This window comes from Platichthys flesus, chromosome 11 (genome assembly GCF_949316205.1).
Source record: "Platichthys flesus chromosome 11, fPlaFle2.1, whole genome shotgun sequence".
Lineage (NCBI taxonomy): Eukaryota > Metazoa > Chordata > Actinopteri > Pleuronectiformes > Pleuronectidae > Platichthys > Platichthys flesus.
In genome coordinates this window covers 9,260,230-9,278,633 of record NC_084955.1, presented here as the reverse complement: position 1 = coordinate 9,278,633, position 18,404 = coordinate 9,260,230, and the positions used below count along the sequence as shown (strand labels likewise).

The window sequence follows — 18,404 nt, the reverse complement described above, 5'->3', positions numbered from 1 at the left end:
ATCCAGGCAAATGCTGATTGAAGAATTAGATTCTTTTAATCCAGTGGAATTAATTGTTTCTGGCTAATAGTGTCATAATGTGTCTAATCTGAATGTATTTAATTATGTGGCAACTGGGAGCTCCCCTCCCCTCCCTGCCACACTCTTCTGTAACATATCTGTTTTACGAAATGCTCCAAATTGAATTGCAAATTACCACAGCAGAACATGTGATGACAATAATCATCATGATAATCATCATGTGTTCGGTCGCAATCGAGTTAACTCAAAGCAGCAGAAACCACCATGATGACATCATTTTCCCATCATGTCCTGATACCAGGACTGCAACTGTCTCAGACTCTACAGAAAACTAAATTAAGGAAAGAAGAAAATATAGCTGAGTGTATCCCTGCCTGATATTTAATGTTGTTATAGAGAATCACAAACTTCCATCAACTCATCTGGATCTCCTGTTTTTATATTGCTGTTTCGGTACACAGAGCTAAAAGAGTGGATGGGTTCTCAGTGTAACTGTAACTGGAGCATCTCTCCTGCTCAGGCACGGGTCCAGCTCTTTCACCTTTCTGCTTTGAGTTTCGTCGAAGCTATCGCTCTCGTAGCTGTTGCTCCAGCTGAGTTGGCAGCTCTCATGGACCATGGGATCATCCTGACAGATTTGTGTAAACACAGCAGCTCTCTGGCAGAGGATGAGGTTCACACGCGCACATGGAGGAAGCTCAAGATACTTAGTCCCAATGTCCGGCTGTGGGCGCAATGCAGAATAATAACACGCAAAATAGGTTTGGGAAAACTGAAAATGGGTTGTTATGGCAAAACGGGCGGGGGGGGGGGGGTAACAGGTGTAACAGGGGAAAAAAACTGTGTTGTTTCTTTGCTTTTAGGGTGTATATGAAAAGTCTAAACTTTAATTGGAAGTTCAGAAGACAATTCAAAACAAAGAATAATACAACCGAAACCACAGAGTCAATTTATATCAAACATTTTATTTGTTGTATTTTGTTGTTTTATAAAATTCTTTTACAAAAAGTTGCCCCCCACACTCTATCCTTCCATGTTCCATCTCTATGAAGTTATATCTGCAGAGGAGAATGAAAGGAAGCAGGCAGCAATTCAGCTGAGACACAACACTGCCCGATAAATACTGTGTGTGTGTGTGTGTGTTTGTTTGTGAGAGAATTGCACTATGGGTGCATTACATGTATTACTACACTTGTGACAACCAGGTAGAGGAGGCTATCGTGCCCTCGCAAGTATACTAATACAAGGCAGTGCGTGTGTCAGTACGAGTCTAAAGAGACCTTGAAAGATGTTCCAGAACAGAAAAGGCCGGAATGTCAGAATCACGTACCGTGTTACACAACACCAGTAAGGGAGCTGTTGCATGGCACTGGCTATTCATGAGGAAAACAGAAATATGTACAACTGTAATGAAATGGGGGACCTGTTTGTTGCACAAGGCAGATGGGGGAAAACAACTCATGTATCGACTGTATTTCTTGTGAAGGCACATCAATATGTAACCCCCTGCCCTCTGAAACACAAGGGAAGGGAAAAGAAGAAAAGATGTAGAAAATGTCTCTTTAAACATTGCACCATGTTCATTTCTGAAATGTGATTTTCTTTACTTTAATATTCAGTTGTCTTGATAGCGCTGGAATACTGTGATTGTTAATTTGCTGTCTAACTGGACATTCTCCACAGTGAAAAACACCATGCAGCACTATTCTCTGCTGATTTCTCCGTCCTCTCCACTTCCCCTCACACACTTTCTTAAACAGAAAATACTTTATTGAACCAAATAAATATGGTAATGCATGGCATTCCTCATATTAGATGAAAAAGAAATTATACAAACAACCACAAATGATCCAATGGCACATATTAGGGGTCTTTGAAGGATTGGGGAGTTCACCAAAATGATTGTTTCAATGCTGAGGCAGCTGAAGGAGGATTCCGAGCACGTGTGGTTGGATTTCTTGATTTCACATAGAAACGCTGCTGGTTTCAAAAGGAAAGAGGAACTTTAACTTGCACAATGTTTTGAAAACACGAGTGCACATTGAAGCTTCATCAAATTACATTAACATTTTCCATTTAGCCTATTGATCCATCTGCAAAAAAACTATTTCATGTGCCACTGACACTTGAACCTCAACGAAGATTTGCAGCGATTGAGATGTGTGAGAAGACTAACATGAAAAAGATTAACGTTTATGGAACATATTTCTTAACATACAGGTTTTACATATTGGTTTTTGAAAGTGGCCATGCACATTAGCACACGGTTACTGAAAGGCTTCCAATTCCATGTATTTATGTTAAGGAAACACCACAAACAATAACACTTACTTAATAAAGCTGTTCTCCCCAAAGGTGCAGTATCTCAAGTGTTAAAGAATTCCTCGCCATCTCCATATTTGCTTTTAACAAGTGGGTCAAATAAAAATGTTTACTTATGATGCCAACTGTTGGTCTGAAACCTCAAATGCCGTTTGTTGCTCCTCCATGAAAACAGTTTAAGCTTGTGTCAAGTACTTGTCACTGGACAAATTGAAATTGGTTCTATGAGAGGAATAATAATGTCACATAAATATCCCTTACTGAACAAATCCTACACGATCCAGTCCCTGGATTTTAGAGTGGTTTGGGTTTCAAAAAAATCAACTTGAAAGCTCAGCCTCCCTTAACCAAGGTTCTGCATTTACAAAGGAAAATTGATTTCAGAATGGCACAATGACAATTTAGTTTGTTCAATTGAATAAAAAGAAACATTTATTACAATCCAGTAAATAAAAACAAGAATTTACCACAAGATCCATAATTTCATCGTTTGTAAAGAAAATCACAAACCATTGAATCAAAAACAAAACAGAGAGCAGCAAGCAGCAAGGTCAAGGTGCTTGTCCTGCACCGTCTCTCAGACGCATTCCAACACCATTAGATAAACTCGAGGCACTACAAATATCAGATCATTGACGGTTGATGGGTTTTTCATTCCTCCTTTTACTCGCCCTGCTATTGGTTTTTATTAAGACAATACAGAGAGTAGTGCTGGCCATTCATTCACTGTATACAAAAAATAGTAAAACACAATCCAAAATAGTGTTATCCTCTTCATAGTCAGTATCATCAATAATATTCATCAAAAACGTTCAGGAACCTGTGCATAGTGTACAGAGCAGAACAGACAGTCTGGTTCAGTGGGATGGAGTTTGGAGTAGTTGGCCACCGTTGGGACACAGAAGCTGCAAAGTTGTCATTTACAACTCCATGAATTTGACCACTTCAGTTCATAGTCAAACACTTTAAAAGTCCTCAGGTGTCTTCGGCTGTTGGTAGCCATAGTGAATATAGTGGGACCAGTGAGCTCAGCTGTCCACCAACACAAGAGACAAGGTGGATCAGAGAATACACGGAGGAACCTTTACAGACGTACAGAGGAGTAAAAAGGATGTGCTGTTCTCCTCTTGTGTTGGAGTTTATTTTCCACCCCCCCTTCTACCCAGTCCCATTTGCATCTCCATTGATCCTTCCATGAGAATCATGGAACTGCTTTGCATTTCTCCAAGTGTCCGCCCCCTCGCTCTCTCGTTCTAGTGTCCAGTGAGCGGGGGGGCTCCGGAGTGTTATAGCCTCTCGATATCCCTGTACTTCTTCCGCAGTATGGACACCTGGTCTTTGAACAGGACTGGGTCCAGCCTCATTTGAGAATGGACCAGGGGCATGGTGCCAAACCAGTTGGCAAACTTGTTCATGCACGTCTGACGCTGGGCAAAGTGGTCCGGGTCAGCCCAGCGAGACGCCCGGGAGCTCTGGGGTTGGTAAAGAATGGGGGGGGTGTTGAAGGGGAGAGGGGGGTGAAAAAACAGGAGAGGAAAGAAAAAGAGTGAAGAAGAAAGAAAGATGGGTGCAAGGAGGAACAATGGTAGAGGGAATGAAAGAGACAAACAAATTTAATAATGCACCAATTATTCTGACCTTTCAGAGCCTGTTGTAATTATTCATGAGTTTTTTTTTTTTATTAAAATGCCATATTGCAATAACCACATTTCAATTCAAAGCTACAAATGATTTTTTTCCCCCTAACGGCTAAAACTGTTTAAGTTGAAGTGGTATGATGTGTCTAAAGGGCATTAGCCTACAAAATAAGGAAAAAACTGGTTTCTGTTAAATACTCAGCCTCTATGTGAAAAACTAATTATGAGATAATGTGGGCCCTCAAAGTTTAAAGGCCACCAGCCTTAAAGGGATAGTTCACCCAGAAATGAAAATTCACTTATCATCTCCTCACCCCCATGCCGATGGGGGGCTGGGTGGAGTGTTTGAGTCCACAAAACACTTTTAGAGTTTCAGGGGTAAACAATGTAGCAGCTGAATCCGATACAATTGAAGACATTAGAGGCTAATCTATCAGACTTAATAGAACAGAAAAAACATTATATGCCTCCATACTGCTCTCGTGGTGACATCCAAGTGTCCGCAAGCCCCGACATTTCAATTAGACTCGAAACAAGGTCATTTACACTGCGTTTTAAGTCTAAAAGATCACTTCCGGAATTTGCTAAACTAGCAGAACGTTGGATGATATCAGTAGACCTTTATGCTAAAAACTTTGTGTAAACGACACCGTTTCCAATTTGAATGTCGGGGCTTGCAGACACTTGTATGACACAAATAAATAATAAGTTATGTGCTGCTCCATTAAGAGTTACTATTTTCCGTTCCATCTTTAGGCTTAAAACTAGAATTACTCTATTCCTGTGCCAACCACCCAAACTGCAGTTTGTATTCATGTCAGTCCAGATTCCTCTGTTATATGAAGCCAACACTTTGAGACAAATTAGCCCACCAAGACCGGGTAGGAGATCAGAGTGCTTCTGTTTGGCGCCTGAGGTCTTAATGGGTTAAAGTATGAAGAAACATAACTTTTCTCATGATAGTCTTATGAATGCATGAACTATACCAGGGTTTGTGAGGTCACAGTAACCTTGGCCTTTGACCCCAAAATCAAATCAGCTCATCCTTAAGTGCAAGTGAATGTTGTTTGCCAAATATGAAGAAATTCCCTCAAGGCATTCTTGAGTTATCACATTTTCAAGAGAAAGGGACAGATGGACAGACGGACTCTTGCCACCTTTGAGGCAGAGTAATGCATCACTTTTACAGCGTTTTTCTGGCTCACCTGTCCCATCATGGTCTCCTTGTACTGTTTCTTCTGAGTGACCTTGATGGGTGGTAGCTTAGAGACTGACGACACCAGAAAATTCATCAGAATGTCCTCGCAGTTGGACATCTGGTCGACCATGGCCTTCAGACTGACTGGAAGGTAAGTGGTGTACAGGTGGTGGTAGTATCTGAGGGAGAAAGTGAGAGGGAATTGTTTTAGTGTCGGAATGAATGAATCAGAGAAAGGATGACAGCAGCTACAACGGAATAAAGTACAACATAGAAGTAGATCAGTACTTGTGATAGATGGCAGCCCCAGTCAACACCATGGAGTAGTCATTGGTCCATTTGGAGGTGTAGCCCCACCGCTCCTTGTTGCTGTCCCAGAAGTGGCTGCGGGCTGGGTAACCTACGATGCGGTCCGGGAAACTCTGCCACACTGTGAAGGCAAAGTCCACCTGAACCAGGATGAGAGAGAAACCAGCAAATAGAGAGAGACACAGAGGGAGGGAAAACATTAGGACAAAGAAATCAAGAACAGATAATTCCAAGAAACTGTGTCTAAAAGACATTTAACAATGAATAAGGGCTTTTTTCACAGCAGATATTAAGACATGTTATATTAGGAAAGGGAACAGTTTTTGTTGATAATATTAACAATGGCTCTGTTCAGGTCAAATGATCCCGAAAAGACATGTGCTACTGTTCCTGCGCCGCGAGCGTGCAACAGTGAGTCAGCATGCAACATTCCAGGACCCTGAAAGACAAGCAGCTAAATGGAATTTAGCTGCTATTCATTTTATTATTTACACCTGTGCCAAATTGGACCTGAAACAAAAAACGTCTGTAGCCTATGAACGCAAACTGTCATATGACTTTCAGCTAAGGCAACATAGGTTTACTGTATGTGTTTGTGTTTATATGCTTGTTGTGTGCACACACAGACACGTGATATGTTTCTCTACTTGCAACACCATGACTGTGATTATTTTTCCCTCCTGTTCCTGTTCTGCTCTAATTTTGGAAAATGTACGCTGTCGCTCTCTCACAGCAGCAGTTACAGTATGTTACATGTGTGTAATGTTTAAAAAGCAGTAAATAGTGAGGTTGTCAGTTTCATTATCTATAACTAATGTGATAAATACAATTGTTAATCTGCACAAGAAATTAAAACAAGTGAACATTCATCTACTTACAGTAATCAATTTGACCCAGACAGAGGCGATTATTTTACGCTGTATTAGCAAGACCTTGTGCAACATGTCCTCTAGATTACACATTGCTGTAAATGTTTGCACTAATTATTGGGCGGTCTGACCTCTGTGGTGGAGAGCACCGTGTCCTCATCCAGACTGAGCACAGCGTCAGTGGGGATGGTGTCGTAGGGCAGAAAACGACTGCTGATCACCTGGTGAGAAACAGAGTCACTGGGTTCAAAAACGGGAGGGAACAGTTTCACCAGGCAAACCATGAGTGGGTAAACAGAACCCATATAAACACAAGCCAGGTGCGTCTGTATGACACGCAGCGCTACCAGTTTCTTCATGTCTGTTTGTGCCCCAGAGTCATTTCATCCTGCAGCGTTGACAGCGAATTCAGCCAAATATAAAAGCTGACATTACACAAAATGACAGCACACTGCAGCACTTCATTGATGATTTAAAACCAAAGATAGGAATCTACAAGCAGCAGAGTGTGTTAAGCTCCCTGATGAGCCCTGCAGCCTGTGCCTTTTGGCATGTATCTCTGCAAAAATAACTGGGTAAAAAAAGTGCAAAGGAGGTGGTTTCCAATTTTTTAAATATCTGCCCACAAAACTGAATGCTAGTTTCAATTAAAATACAGCATGTGTGTGCTTCCATCCGTGACTGAAGCAATCTTGGCATCTAATTTGGCATTCAACCTACAACACCTGTGTTAATAACATAAACACTAACAACAGTGTAACAAGTAACATGAACTCTTGATGAAAATGCATGTGACCAAGTTAGTGTTGTAAGACCTGCCAAGCCCCTGTAATATATACTTCACGACAGTTATATATTTTTCTCATGTACTATATCCTACAATCAATACAATCAGACAGTAAAGCTACAATATTGGAGCCTCTGGGGGCCACGGACAATATTTGGAGGCCTCTGGCGTAGACAGCGGATATTCAGCTCTCGCTCTCCACACACTGTTTACAGAGATACTTTTTGTACGCTTTTTAGGTCCAGACATTATGGCTAATCTCCATTGACAACCATGTGCATATAAATGCAGACAAATAAAATAAACTACAGCCAATGCCTTTTGGTCTGGCCTGTTTTGCTCTCCACATGGACCTTTTTCTTTGAATGCTTAAATGTGATTGGTCAAACTAGAAACCAGAAGGCTTCCGGCCGTGAACCGTTGTCCCTTGCCTACAGATTCTGCAGGTTCACATGTACAATCTGTGAATAGAGAAAATAAATTGACTGTAGCTTTGTCTAATGGACATACCTTCATCCTCATTGTAACAATTCTTTAACATTAAGCCTGGAAGATTGTGGGTTTAAATGTATAACCTATGAAATGTATTAAATTAAGTGTTTCTGCAAGTAGCACCAGAAATATCCAAAGTCATAACATGAAATCTCAACTCCAAGAAACATGGACCCGCAGATGGGACATGAAAGAATTTGATTCATGTGGTTTTGGCACTGATCCTGTGATTTGAGTCCAAGTCTCAGAATACTCTGCTGCCAAATTGGAGAGAAAATAAAAAATACTGGTTGTTCAAGCCACTTTGAGCTGTGCCAGATTCAGCAGGACACTCTTAAGAATGTTTGGTTGTCTGCCATTTCACATTTTACACCTCAAGCTGAATTCAATCGCAGGCTTTCAGAACTGAACGTTCAACATTGCCCACGGAGAGAAACATCTGGAGAAGGCGTTTACCTTGGTTTCCCCTTCTATGACAATGACAGGGACTGAGGTGGCAGGCCAGCGGTACTTGGCGGGAAGAGGTTTATCACAATTCCACAGAACTATCACCTGCACAAAAGGAAAACAGACCAAACTTAGACATTATTTGGAATTCAACACCCCAAAGAAAATCATGTTAAAATACAAGTTAAATGTTAGACAATCCTGTCTCGCATGTACAGATTAACAATCAACATATTTTTCAATTTGAGGTCTATTTTATATCTATCCATACTTTGTGTGAAAGGCAACGACTTCCTGATGTTTCTCTGCAGATCTATTTTAAGAACTGTCACACCACCTACAATTACCTGACAGCAAAAAACTGTATAACTATAAATGCAACTGTCCCAAATAACAAGTAAAATATAATTAAATCAAAAAATGACAGGTATTACTGTTCAGATTAAAATGAATGCTCTATAAATTGAGGGCTCATTGTTAAAAGACTAACTGTGATAGTCTTTTAACAATGTTGTTTTGTGGTTGTGTTTCTGTTGTATGGCTTTTGTAGTTTTTTACTTTTGCATTCATGTTTAACGTTAATGCGTTTGAGACTTCTGGAACATCTCGTCCACCGTATAAGTTGAATGTAACATTTGCAAACATCAGGTGTGAGGTAGGTAATGTAGAGTTATGTGTTGCCTTTTTGATTACCTGAGCACAGTACTGGGATTTGGCCACGGCCACAAGCAGCTTCATGACTGGCTGAGACTGGGAGACCAGTGGGGTCACCAAATGGATGATCGCTGTAAACTTGGGGTTCGGCTTGATACCTGGAAAAGGTTGGTAAGACATGACAACATTTAAACCAGATGATGACCAGTCAACAACAAGTCATATATCTTTCCAATTAACAACACACAAATACATCATTGCAACATGGCAGGTCTTATTGGTGAGCTTTCCCAAGACAAATCCTGAATTAATAAAGATATATTGCACAACTTGTGTCGATGTCACTGATTCACATGTTAGTTTACAAATATGCTACAGCTGCTACACACCAGCTGTTCCTATGCAGAATGAGTCCATCAAAACTCAGGGTGAGCATTAATTTGGTTATTTGTGTACTGCGCAGCATATGCATGAAGAATTAACTGACCCAGCTTAGCGTAATAGAAAGGGAAGTCTCCCAGGTGTGTAGAGTACTGCGGGAGGGTGAAGAGGCCTCCAGGCAGGCTGTTCCACATCAGGTTGCTCCTGGAGGTTTGCTGCAGGACCCGGTCCTGGATGATCTGGAGAAAAATGGAAGCAGCTGAGATTTAAACTAATGTTTTGTGGGACATTTTTCAATTGACAAATCAAATGCTCACATTACTTTTCGTTCATTGAATAAAGGATCACAAGTCGCAGGTATTTATATGAAAGGAAGAAGCTGCACGACTGGGGTCTGTTGTCAGTAAGATGAGTCAGAAAACAGCTTTGTTGCAGAATGTTGGAAGATCTTTTACACTTCATTTAAAACTAAACAATTAGGCCAGTGTTATATGTTATTTGGAAACTGAGTCCGGACAAGTATCCCCTGGCACTTCTCAAATTATCATCAGAAATAATGAGTCCCTTTAGATAATAAATGATCCGACAGATGTTTCCATTACAGTGTCACATGATCTCATAATCAACTAATTCCTCTCCTATACTCAGTTCTCTATGCACTGTTTTCTTGGCACACATTTATATCACCTACCATTCAGTACTACTTACAGTAACAAACTAACTTTGCCAAACTTAAAATTGACATATTTACACATTCTCCAGCAGGGCCGAAACACTAGTATAATGAATAATAGCTCTAAATGCTTTATTTTTCCACACTATAGTAAAAAATTACTCAAAATATAACTTAACAGTAACATAAGATCAGTCATTTTTGCTTAATAAACTGTGCTGGCACAAACTTTTCCATTATTCTAAACCAAATTTACATCCCAGTATCTTATACAGTGTGACAGCAGGTTTTGCAGGCCCACAGCATCACCTGCCTCCCTTTCCACCAAAGCTCTAAGATAGTCAAACAGTGAGATGAAACCATAATAAAATATTAAGCAGTCTCAGGAGCTGCAGAGTAAAGCCTGCCTGCTTTCTGAAGGAAGCCGTGCTGATGAATTGATGCTTGAGCTGCACCAGAGCGTTAAAACATTCAGGATCCCTTGCTAATGGTATCTTACTACTGGAGAATATTTGAAGCCAAAACCCTGATGTGCTGTACTAAGGCATGTCTCGGAACAACAGGGTTAAGACACGAAAGAGTGTAAACAGATCGAAGATCAGCTTCTTGGGGCTGTAACTTTACCCTGCTGACAGAGAACTCCAAGCTCTGCCCTCTAGCAGCCTGACCTGCTACCTCCTGGGACGAGGCTCTTGTAACACTATCTGTGGACAACAACCTGCTAACTGCAGTCAGCCATAAGGCTTACGGTAAATCTAACACAACTATTAATCAGCAGTAATTTCCCAGTTTATAGCATCCAATAATACAATACAAGCAAAAGCTGATACATTAATTTTGCCTACAAGCCTGTCAGGTAGATTACTTACCATGGTTAACACATCCATTACTGTTGAAATTAGGAGAAGATAATGATAGAGGCAGGTCAATTTGCAGACACTCCATGTTGTGAGCATGATACCTGCAGCTAGCCAACCTAACACACCCTCTGCCAGACTCTCTGTCTTGCCCCCCCCTTCTAATCTTTGCTTGTTTGTAATACCAGCTCAAGAGCAGTTTGATAGACTGGTCCTCCACGGGAGGAGCACAGATAAATGGACTCTGACAGGAACAAATTACTGACATGATTGATGGCCAAGCCAGCCTCAAAGAACATGACAGCAGTGTTTAACGATACACATCATCCCTCTTGGTTTTCTGTCATGTCTGGAGCAGCTGCATTGTGGGTATGAAGCCTGCAAGAACACTTACAGTCTGTAAATGTAAGATGCCAGTAAATGTCAATATCTAGGATAAGTGACTGGGGGATAAATTGATAAAAAGGGCAATCTTTATATTTTAAAGCATTTTATGCCTTCCTTTTAAAGCATTACAAAGCATGTGTTTACCTCCAGTGTTGTCAGCACTATCTTCTCCAAAGAGTTGAAGTAAGCCTCCCATAGGAACTGGGTCTGCTGTCTCAGGGACAGGATCTTATCCTGATGGATGGAGCGCACTGTAGAGGGGACCTGGGACAGAGGTGAGCACATGTTAATATACGAGAAGACAAACAGAAAACAGTGTGCTAAAGAAGATACTAAAACCTAAAGAATTTAGTCAGGAGAACAACTGCGAGATTTACCTCAATAAATACAAAGAGTTACTCTCAGCTGTCAAACGGGAAGTTGCGCATACAAACACGTCATTAAATACAAGAGTGACACATCTATAATTACACTGTACAAGCTGAACACCTGCACACTAGTGCTGTATGAACCATTTATAAGACCAGAGAATAAAACAATGACTATGTTTAGATGGCAACCAATATTCCCACTATTGACCTGACATTCTTTCAGTTAGGGTGTTTACGTGAGTCGCTAATTGAGTATTCCATTCATACTCCAGGTACAGAGCACAGTCTGATTATGACTCACATCATCATTGAGTCCACCATGTCTTACATCAGATGTTCCCAAGGCCTTTTTGAAAAAAATCACTGTGGCGATGCTTATCCAAACTCTTTATAATATCCATTTCCCTTAAATGTAGCATAACCACAGTTTCCCCATCAACCCCAATATGTGATTTATTCATAGCGCAAGCCAACCTGTGCACAGGGCATGCGTTGTCAAGCAGTTGGTAACTGTCAACAGTAGGGCGATGTTACAAAGGCAGTGAAAACTATGTTAGGAAATTATATTCCGATTAAGATGCATACATGTCTACACAATGCAACTACGATGGGAGTACTGCACATTTCTTACTATAACTATTGTTTATTCCAAGTTTGACCTGATTCAGGTAAAGGTAATCATTCTGTGATCCAAACAATTTGACATGCTCAAAAAATGAAAGCACTAGCAATGTAATAGTTGTTTACAGATTGATTTTTGTGTGAACAACTTCAGTTGTGAACGAAATAAGCAGTGTTTACCTGTAATAGCAGCCTTTCATCCCCCATCACAGCTGCCGTGTTCCAGTCGATGATCTCGGAGAAGGGAAGTTCCCAGCCGTTACTTAGCATCACAGGCACACATGCTGCCTGTAAGAGTAACACACAACACAGTACACAATATACACTCTTGGTTAATGAGATGAATTGTTGAACACAAGTTGTTTTTGTGGCACCTGTAATTATCCTGACATCCAAGGTATGGAAATAATGCAAACCTACAGCGACAAGACATTATGCATGAATAAGTAAAAAGGTATTAAATCTGTGGTGTGGAAACGATGAAGAACAGCCATGTCAGTGTCATATCTCCTGTTACATTAAAATATTCAAATTCAGAAGGCATTACCCCTTTCTGTGGTATAATCTCCATTTAATATTAAGATAAAATGAGCAAATGAGAAAACTGACAAATAAAAGGCTTATGCTCTGCCAACCCTGCCATCACTGTACAAGGTCCATTTCTCAAGCAATCAAATCAGCCAATATAACCAAGAGGGGAAACATCTTCCCACACATTTCCAATAACTACAGAATCATCCCAGCACCACGATGACTACCTTAAAAGCGACGAGGCACTGTGCTTTCATAAAATGACCATTATGTTCAGTGGAAAAGGAGATAAATGTACTTGTAAATTAAATCCCTTTTTCTGAGAGATTAATAAAATAGTATTGAAGTGTGCGTCCACATTTGCATGTGTGTGTCCTTTTCTAACCAGTCATTCATTTTTTTTCCCGGGCCTGTAAATTTGGGTGTGCGTGTGTGTGCGTGTGTGTGCGTGCGTGTGTGTGCGTGCGTGCGTCCATAAGAGTTGGATAGCACATGCAGCTTCCTGCCAGGAGTGAGGAGCCTTATAATCTGATAAGCGAGTACTATTCAGTGATTGGTCTTATGCAAAAGCACGTCCAGGCGCTGCTGCAGCACATGTTTAATCTCCTTGGTGTCATTAGCAAAGGCTACAATCTGCTGGACCTATCACCACACAACATAAAACACAACCACATTGGAAGACTGCAACAACAGATTTTGACAATTATCAAGCATTGGGTGTTTGGTGGAGCAGTAATTTGTAAAAAGCATGGACAAGCCATTGGCTGCTTAAAATTGAATGCTTGTCTATTTTGGGTGCTATGGTAGAGGTGCCTGGAGTGCCAAAAAAAAGATTTGTGTTGTATTTTTAGGGGCTCCCTTTGAGCTTATGTTGTGATGTCTTGGCGTTACGCACCGGAAATTGAGAAACCTGCTGTTGCACATTGTTCCCAAGATGTAAAAAAAAAAAATAACCACACAAATGTTCATGGCTTTTTACAAGCCAACACCTTCAATGTACGTCACAACGCCAGAAAATGTGCAATGTCATCATCTAGACATTCACCCACATGTCATGTTTCCATCACTGCATGTCAGAGACAGTTAAAAAAAACAGCTCTACTGCAGATTAATTTGACCCAGGAGTGATGCTGATTGTATCCATTGCTGAAAAAAGCCCCAACATCTGGCTGTTGGTGTAAATGTTTTTTTTTTAACCAGTGGATAAGGGGCTTTATATAACCCCTCTTCCAAAACCTAGCTCCCACTTAAATCCTGTGACCGTCTCTGACCTGGCCTGTTGGAATACTTCACTGAACCAGTGTAACTAATACAGCTAAGTAGCCTTCAACTTCCCCAAATTCCCCAATTTGTGCCCGGCCTCTTCAACTTTTGTGCTCCCCAGTGTAAGGCTGTGTTTGTATAGAGGCACCATAACCTCCAGGCAGTGGTCAAGCCCTGCACTCCAGCCAACCTCTGCATGCTACTACCAAGTAAAGCTGCACCTCCTCCAGCGTCCACCTGGTAATCAGTCTCACTGTCTCACCATGTGTCGCTTCTTTCTCCTCTGTGGTGTAATTATTTTCCCATTACACCCAATATAGAATCACTTCTCATTTTCTATTATAAGCTCAAAAGTGATCAAAAGAAAATCTTTTTAAATATCTTGCTTCCCTCACACGGTACATCAACACCTTAACTTGGGTTTCTTTTGATTATTTGTGGATGTAAATAATGCTTATTTTTATTCCCAGGAAATATAAAAAATAGCTTATTACCTGAAATTCAAATCATTCCACCATATGTTTTTAATTAAATGCATATTTTACCTACTGCTACCCTAAGTGTGTGAAAGTAAAAGGCATTTAAAAACCCTGAGGCAAAACTGGTTATTAATATAAATGTAGGTATGTATGCTTTAAATATAACAGTTGTCTTGGCTTAGTTCACTAAAACGAGAAGGCTGACGTGCTGAGTACCACTGGGAATTAGGGACACTTGATGAAGACTAGATGAAATGAAGAAAGAGTCAATGGAAGTTGTATGTGCAGCCAAGCATTTACTATACACTGAAGTTATAATTCAAATCAGTATGATTGAGGAGGGGGGGGAAGGAGTAGAAGAAGTGGGTGAAGAAGAAGGATGAAAAACGAAAAGATGGCAAAGGCAGCATGAAGACACAGAGTCAGAAGCAGCTGAAGTAACATGAGCTGCACAACCACAGAATGACTGGCAGTCGGTGAAGGAGTGAGTGGGAGGAAAGTCTGTACGTCACCGTTTCCACACAAAACCACTGATTAACAGCTTTACAGTTTTGTTTCTTCTGGAGGAATCAAACACTGCATGCATCCTCTGAAATACCAGAGTACACCTACTCTACGTGATTCACATTTAATCACCACTCTGCTGGCAATAATGAGCAACATCTGTATTTGTGTCACTGACCTGCAAAGCCTCTAAGAAGCGAAAGGAACCCAGCCGTCGTCCTCGAGGTACCAGGCAGAACGTGGAGTTGTACAGCATCTCTCTGTAGTCGTACCTGCAGGAAGATGGCAAAGAGGAGGAAACATCAGGAAACAATTCATTCAACAAATTAAACAACACAATCTGAACGCAGATGCAGGACAGTGAGAGAAATCGCTGAAAAACTGATAAAAGACACACGTTTCTTCTATTGTTTTTTTCTTTACAAAGTACATCTAACATCTCATAATAAAATGTTGACTCTTGGAACGCAGCTCATATCAGGCCCCGTCTCTGAAAATGTCTTCAAATAAAACACCTCTTTCGAAAAATGGAATATTTCAAAAGCACAAATACCTTCAGGAACAAAAACCCATACTTTCATTTGAACTCATTTTGAAACCCCTCGCCCTCCGACCTGCAAATCTCAACATCTCTCGCTTCTTCCCCGCTCCCTCCATCCAATCTAAGCCTCCGTCAGCACTTGCTTGGATTAAGGAGCTGCTTGGAATTCCTTTAGTGTCAATATGTTATGTGCAAAGGAGCGAGTGTGAGTCAGAGAGTGTCTGTTTGTGTGTTGCTTGCTCATTAGAATGGGTTTTATGAGACCGGACTGTATGTGTATGTGTGTGTGCATATTTAATTTCTAAGTGTATCCTGAGTAAACAAGCAATCCTGTACACTTAGCTTCCAAAATTGTGTGTTTAAGACAAGGTGTTGTCACATTTGCATGAGAATGCAAATATGGATGTAAAGGAGAGTGATTATTTGTGTACTCAGGGTGATGTGCGTGCCTGTAGCTATTTGCCTGCCCTCTCCTTGATTGTATGTGTGTGTACAGTTTTATTGTGCCTCAGGCTGCACAGTCTCTCTCAGTGTCAGTGTAACAGTAAATTGCTCCATGACTGAAGACCTGATGCCTCAACAGATCCACCCACACCTCTGTGGATCACTGCACAGCCAAGACACAAGTCAAATTTATGTCATGTACAAGCAGCAATAGGAGTGCAGCAGAACAGGAATGCTCTCTCGCCTCGTAGCTATATTTTTTTAAGTTGTGTAACCAATATCTAAAAATGGAGTCTGAGCAAAAATAGTGTCTTTTTTTATATTGATGTAATTCTTAAGTCTAAAGGAGATTCAGCTTTACCTCATTTGCAAGAATACTGCAGACACAACTAAATTAGCCAATTAAATTCACATTTACAGAGCAATTTACATAAAACAACAACTAAGTTTCCTTATACACAATAGATCAGGTTGACACAGATGAATTGTTACATCCAACAGCTGCTAAAATCAAACATGAACTACATAGCTGCCCTCTCTAGAGCCCGACTGAAAATGATTTTTGGAAGCAGTTGCGGATTTTTGTGAGTGAAAAAATAATGGAAAAGTTCCTAAAATGTTGTTATCAAACCCTTGAGACAAAGTAATGTAATTGAGGTTCGATCTTTTACAATTAAACAATAATCTCTATAATAAATAGCTAAATAAAAATAAACAAGCAAACAAATATTAATAGAACTACATATAGAAGAGACTTATACAGAAAATATTTGTTCCCCTTTTATGTAAACATTAATGCACATCTCTGCATTATTACATTATGACAGTTAATACATTGACATTTTAGCAAATATGAATGCCAATACAGATTTTTGGGTAAAAGGCTCATTTCAGTAATTTTGATCTGCCAACTGATAAAGTGGTCAAGCTCTAACATTTTGCACATATTGCCCATTAAATGTTCTATATTTAAGTCTGCTGGGTAAAATATGCTAATGTAAACTTGCCAGATGTCAAGCTTACGATTTCAGAATCAATATGCAAGCATCAACACCACTCTTTACTTAACGCAGAAACCAAGGCATTAAGACCTCAAATGCTTTTGACGTCATAGGTATTAAACTTAGTGCAGGAATTCATGATCAGATTGAGTGGAGCATTGATGACACTTCAAAACTCCATTTGTTAACATCAAAATATCACTGTGTGATAAAGAGAATAAAAGGGGAACACAAAATCATTAATGAAAGCATGGAAATTGAGTTACACTACACTGGTGGTTGAGGTTATAAGCAATGCATGTACAGTACAACCCAATACAAGTAAATTGATTTGATCCCATTAGAATTATCACTATCGTAACTAATATGCTCAATAAATTCTCAGTGGACATAAGTCTGATTCATCTTTTTTGAGGAAAAATTTAGTTTGGAAGATTTGGCTTGACATTCGTCTTCCAGTGGAGGTCATTGTCCCGTGTTACCATTAAACACACATAACCAAACACAAAGTCTTGGTCTCACTAAAGTGTTAATACTGAGCACTTACAGTACTATCACATGGGAGTCAGAAATCACTGCAATGTAGAATTTACTTTGGCGCTTATGTAATATCTATCTGCATAATCCCACTTTAGAGCACACATTCCTTTTACAATTACAGCCACTAGAGTGGTGTTAGAGAAGATTAACAGCCACAAAAAAGCATGAAAGCTACATTTAAGCTTGATTCCATCCATAGGACAGCACTAAAATATACACAGTGATCCATTATCCACATGGCACATAGAAGTTAATACTATAGGATTTGTCATCTACACTACGAAACAATGGTTTAATTCATCCGGCCTCCTTTACAATCATTAAACATGACAAAGAAACAATCCAGCCAGAGGCACATAACTGACCATTTTTTGCAGGCTTATAAAAACAGAAGCATGCATCTGTATCTGGGCCTGGCAGTCTAAATCGCACATCCATTACATTTCCTGTGAAAACTCAGAAAAGACCAGATGTTCCTCTCCCTGCATACCTCCATTCTTCCAGATGGCTGCCTGTGGGAGGATCACTTTCACAGTATGCTACCGCATGTCAGCAGAGATGTTAAGTAGGAGTGCTCAAAAAACATCTTCTTCATACACCAGTTCCTGTATTGCTGTGTTGTTTTCTGAGCAATACATATAGGTGTTCAATTCATTGGCCTCACTTCGCGAGGAAAAAAAGGATTGCTGTCACCGAGCACTTACTCATACCCTGTATCTTGCCCAAATGTCCGCAATTGACTATACATGACTTGAGGTAAATCCTTCCTTGTCCTATATTTGCAGTGCTGCAACATGCAGATGGCTGGTGGTGAGCAATGCAGTCGCTTAGTAACAGATTGGATATCGGAAAATCACACTCTTAAAGTAATGAGCCCGAGTTATTATTTTTTGCTATATTCCTATTATGATGTAATGGAAGTGCTAAAATAAAAGCTGTCATAAAACAGAGATTTGCAATTAAGGCTATAATTAAAACTACTAGAATTATATGGGGATAAACTGTCTTATATTCTATAAAAACTCTAATGTAATTGCATCATTCATTAAAAAAAATGGACATAAAAAAATGTGCC

The 18,404-nt window shown here is 40.1% G+C and overlaps 1 protein-coding gene across 1 annotated transcript in view; it reads right to left on the bottom strand.

Moving 5' to 3' along the window:
- Positions 1-966: 966 nt before the first annotated feature.
- The window catches only part of LOC133964616 (exostosin-1b-like), a 40,778-nt gene continuing 23,340 nt past the window's right edge, over positions 967-18,404 (bottom strand). Inside the window, exons 2-11 of the mRNA XM_062398794.1 lie at positions 14,982-15,075; positions 12,207-12,314; positions 11,179-11,298; positions 9,224-9,356; positions 8,776-8,894; positions 8,092-8,187; positions 6,488-6,577; positions 5,467-5,627; positions 5,186-5,357; positions 967-3,815 (exon numbers count right to left, since the gene is read on the bottom strand). Coding sequence (XP_062254778.1) covers positions 3,630-3,815; positions 5,186-5,357; positions 5,467-5,627; positions 6,488-6,577; positions 8,092-8,187; positions 8,776-8,894; positions 9,224-9,356; positions 11,179-11,298; positions 12,207-12,314; positions 14,982-15,075 — 1,279 coding nt within the window. The 3' untranslated portion in view covers positions 967-3,629. The remainder of the gene's footprint in view (positions 3,816-5,185; positions 5,358-5,466; positions 5,628-6,487; positions 6,578-8,091; positions 8,188-8,775; positions 8,895-9,223; positions 9,357-11,178; positions 11,299-12,206; positions 12,315-14,981; positions 15,076-18,404) is intronic.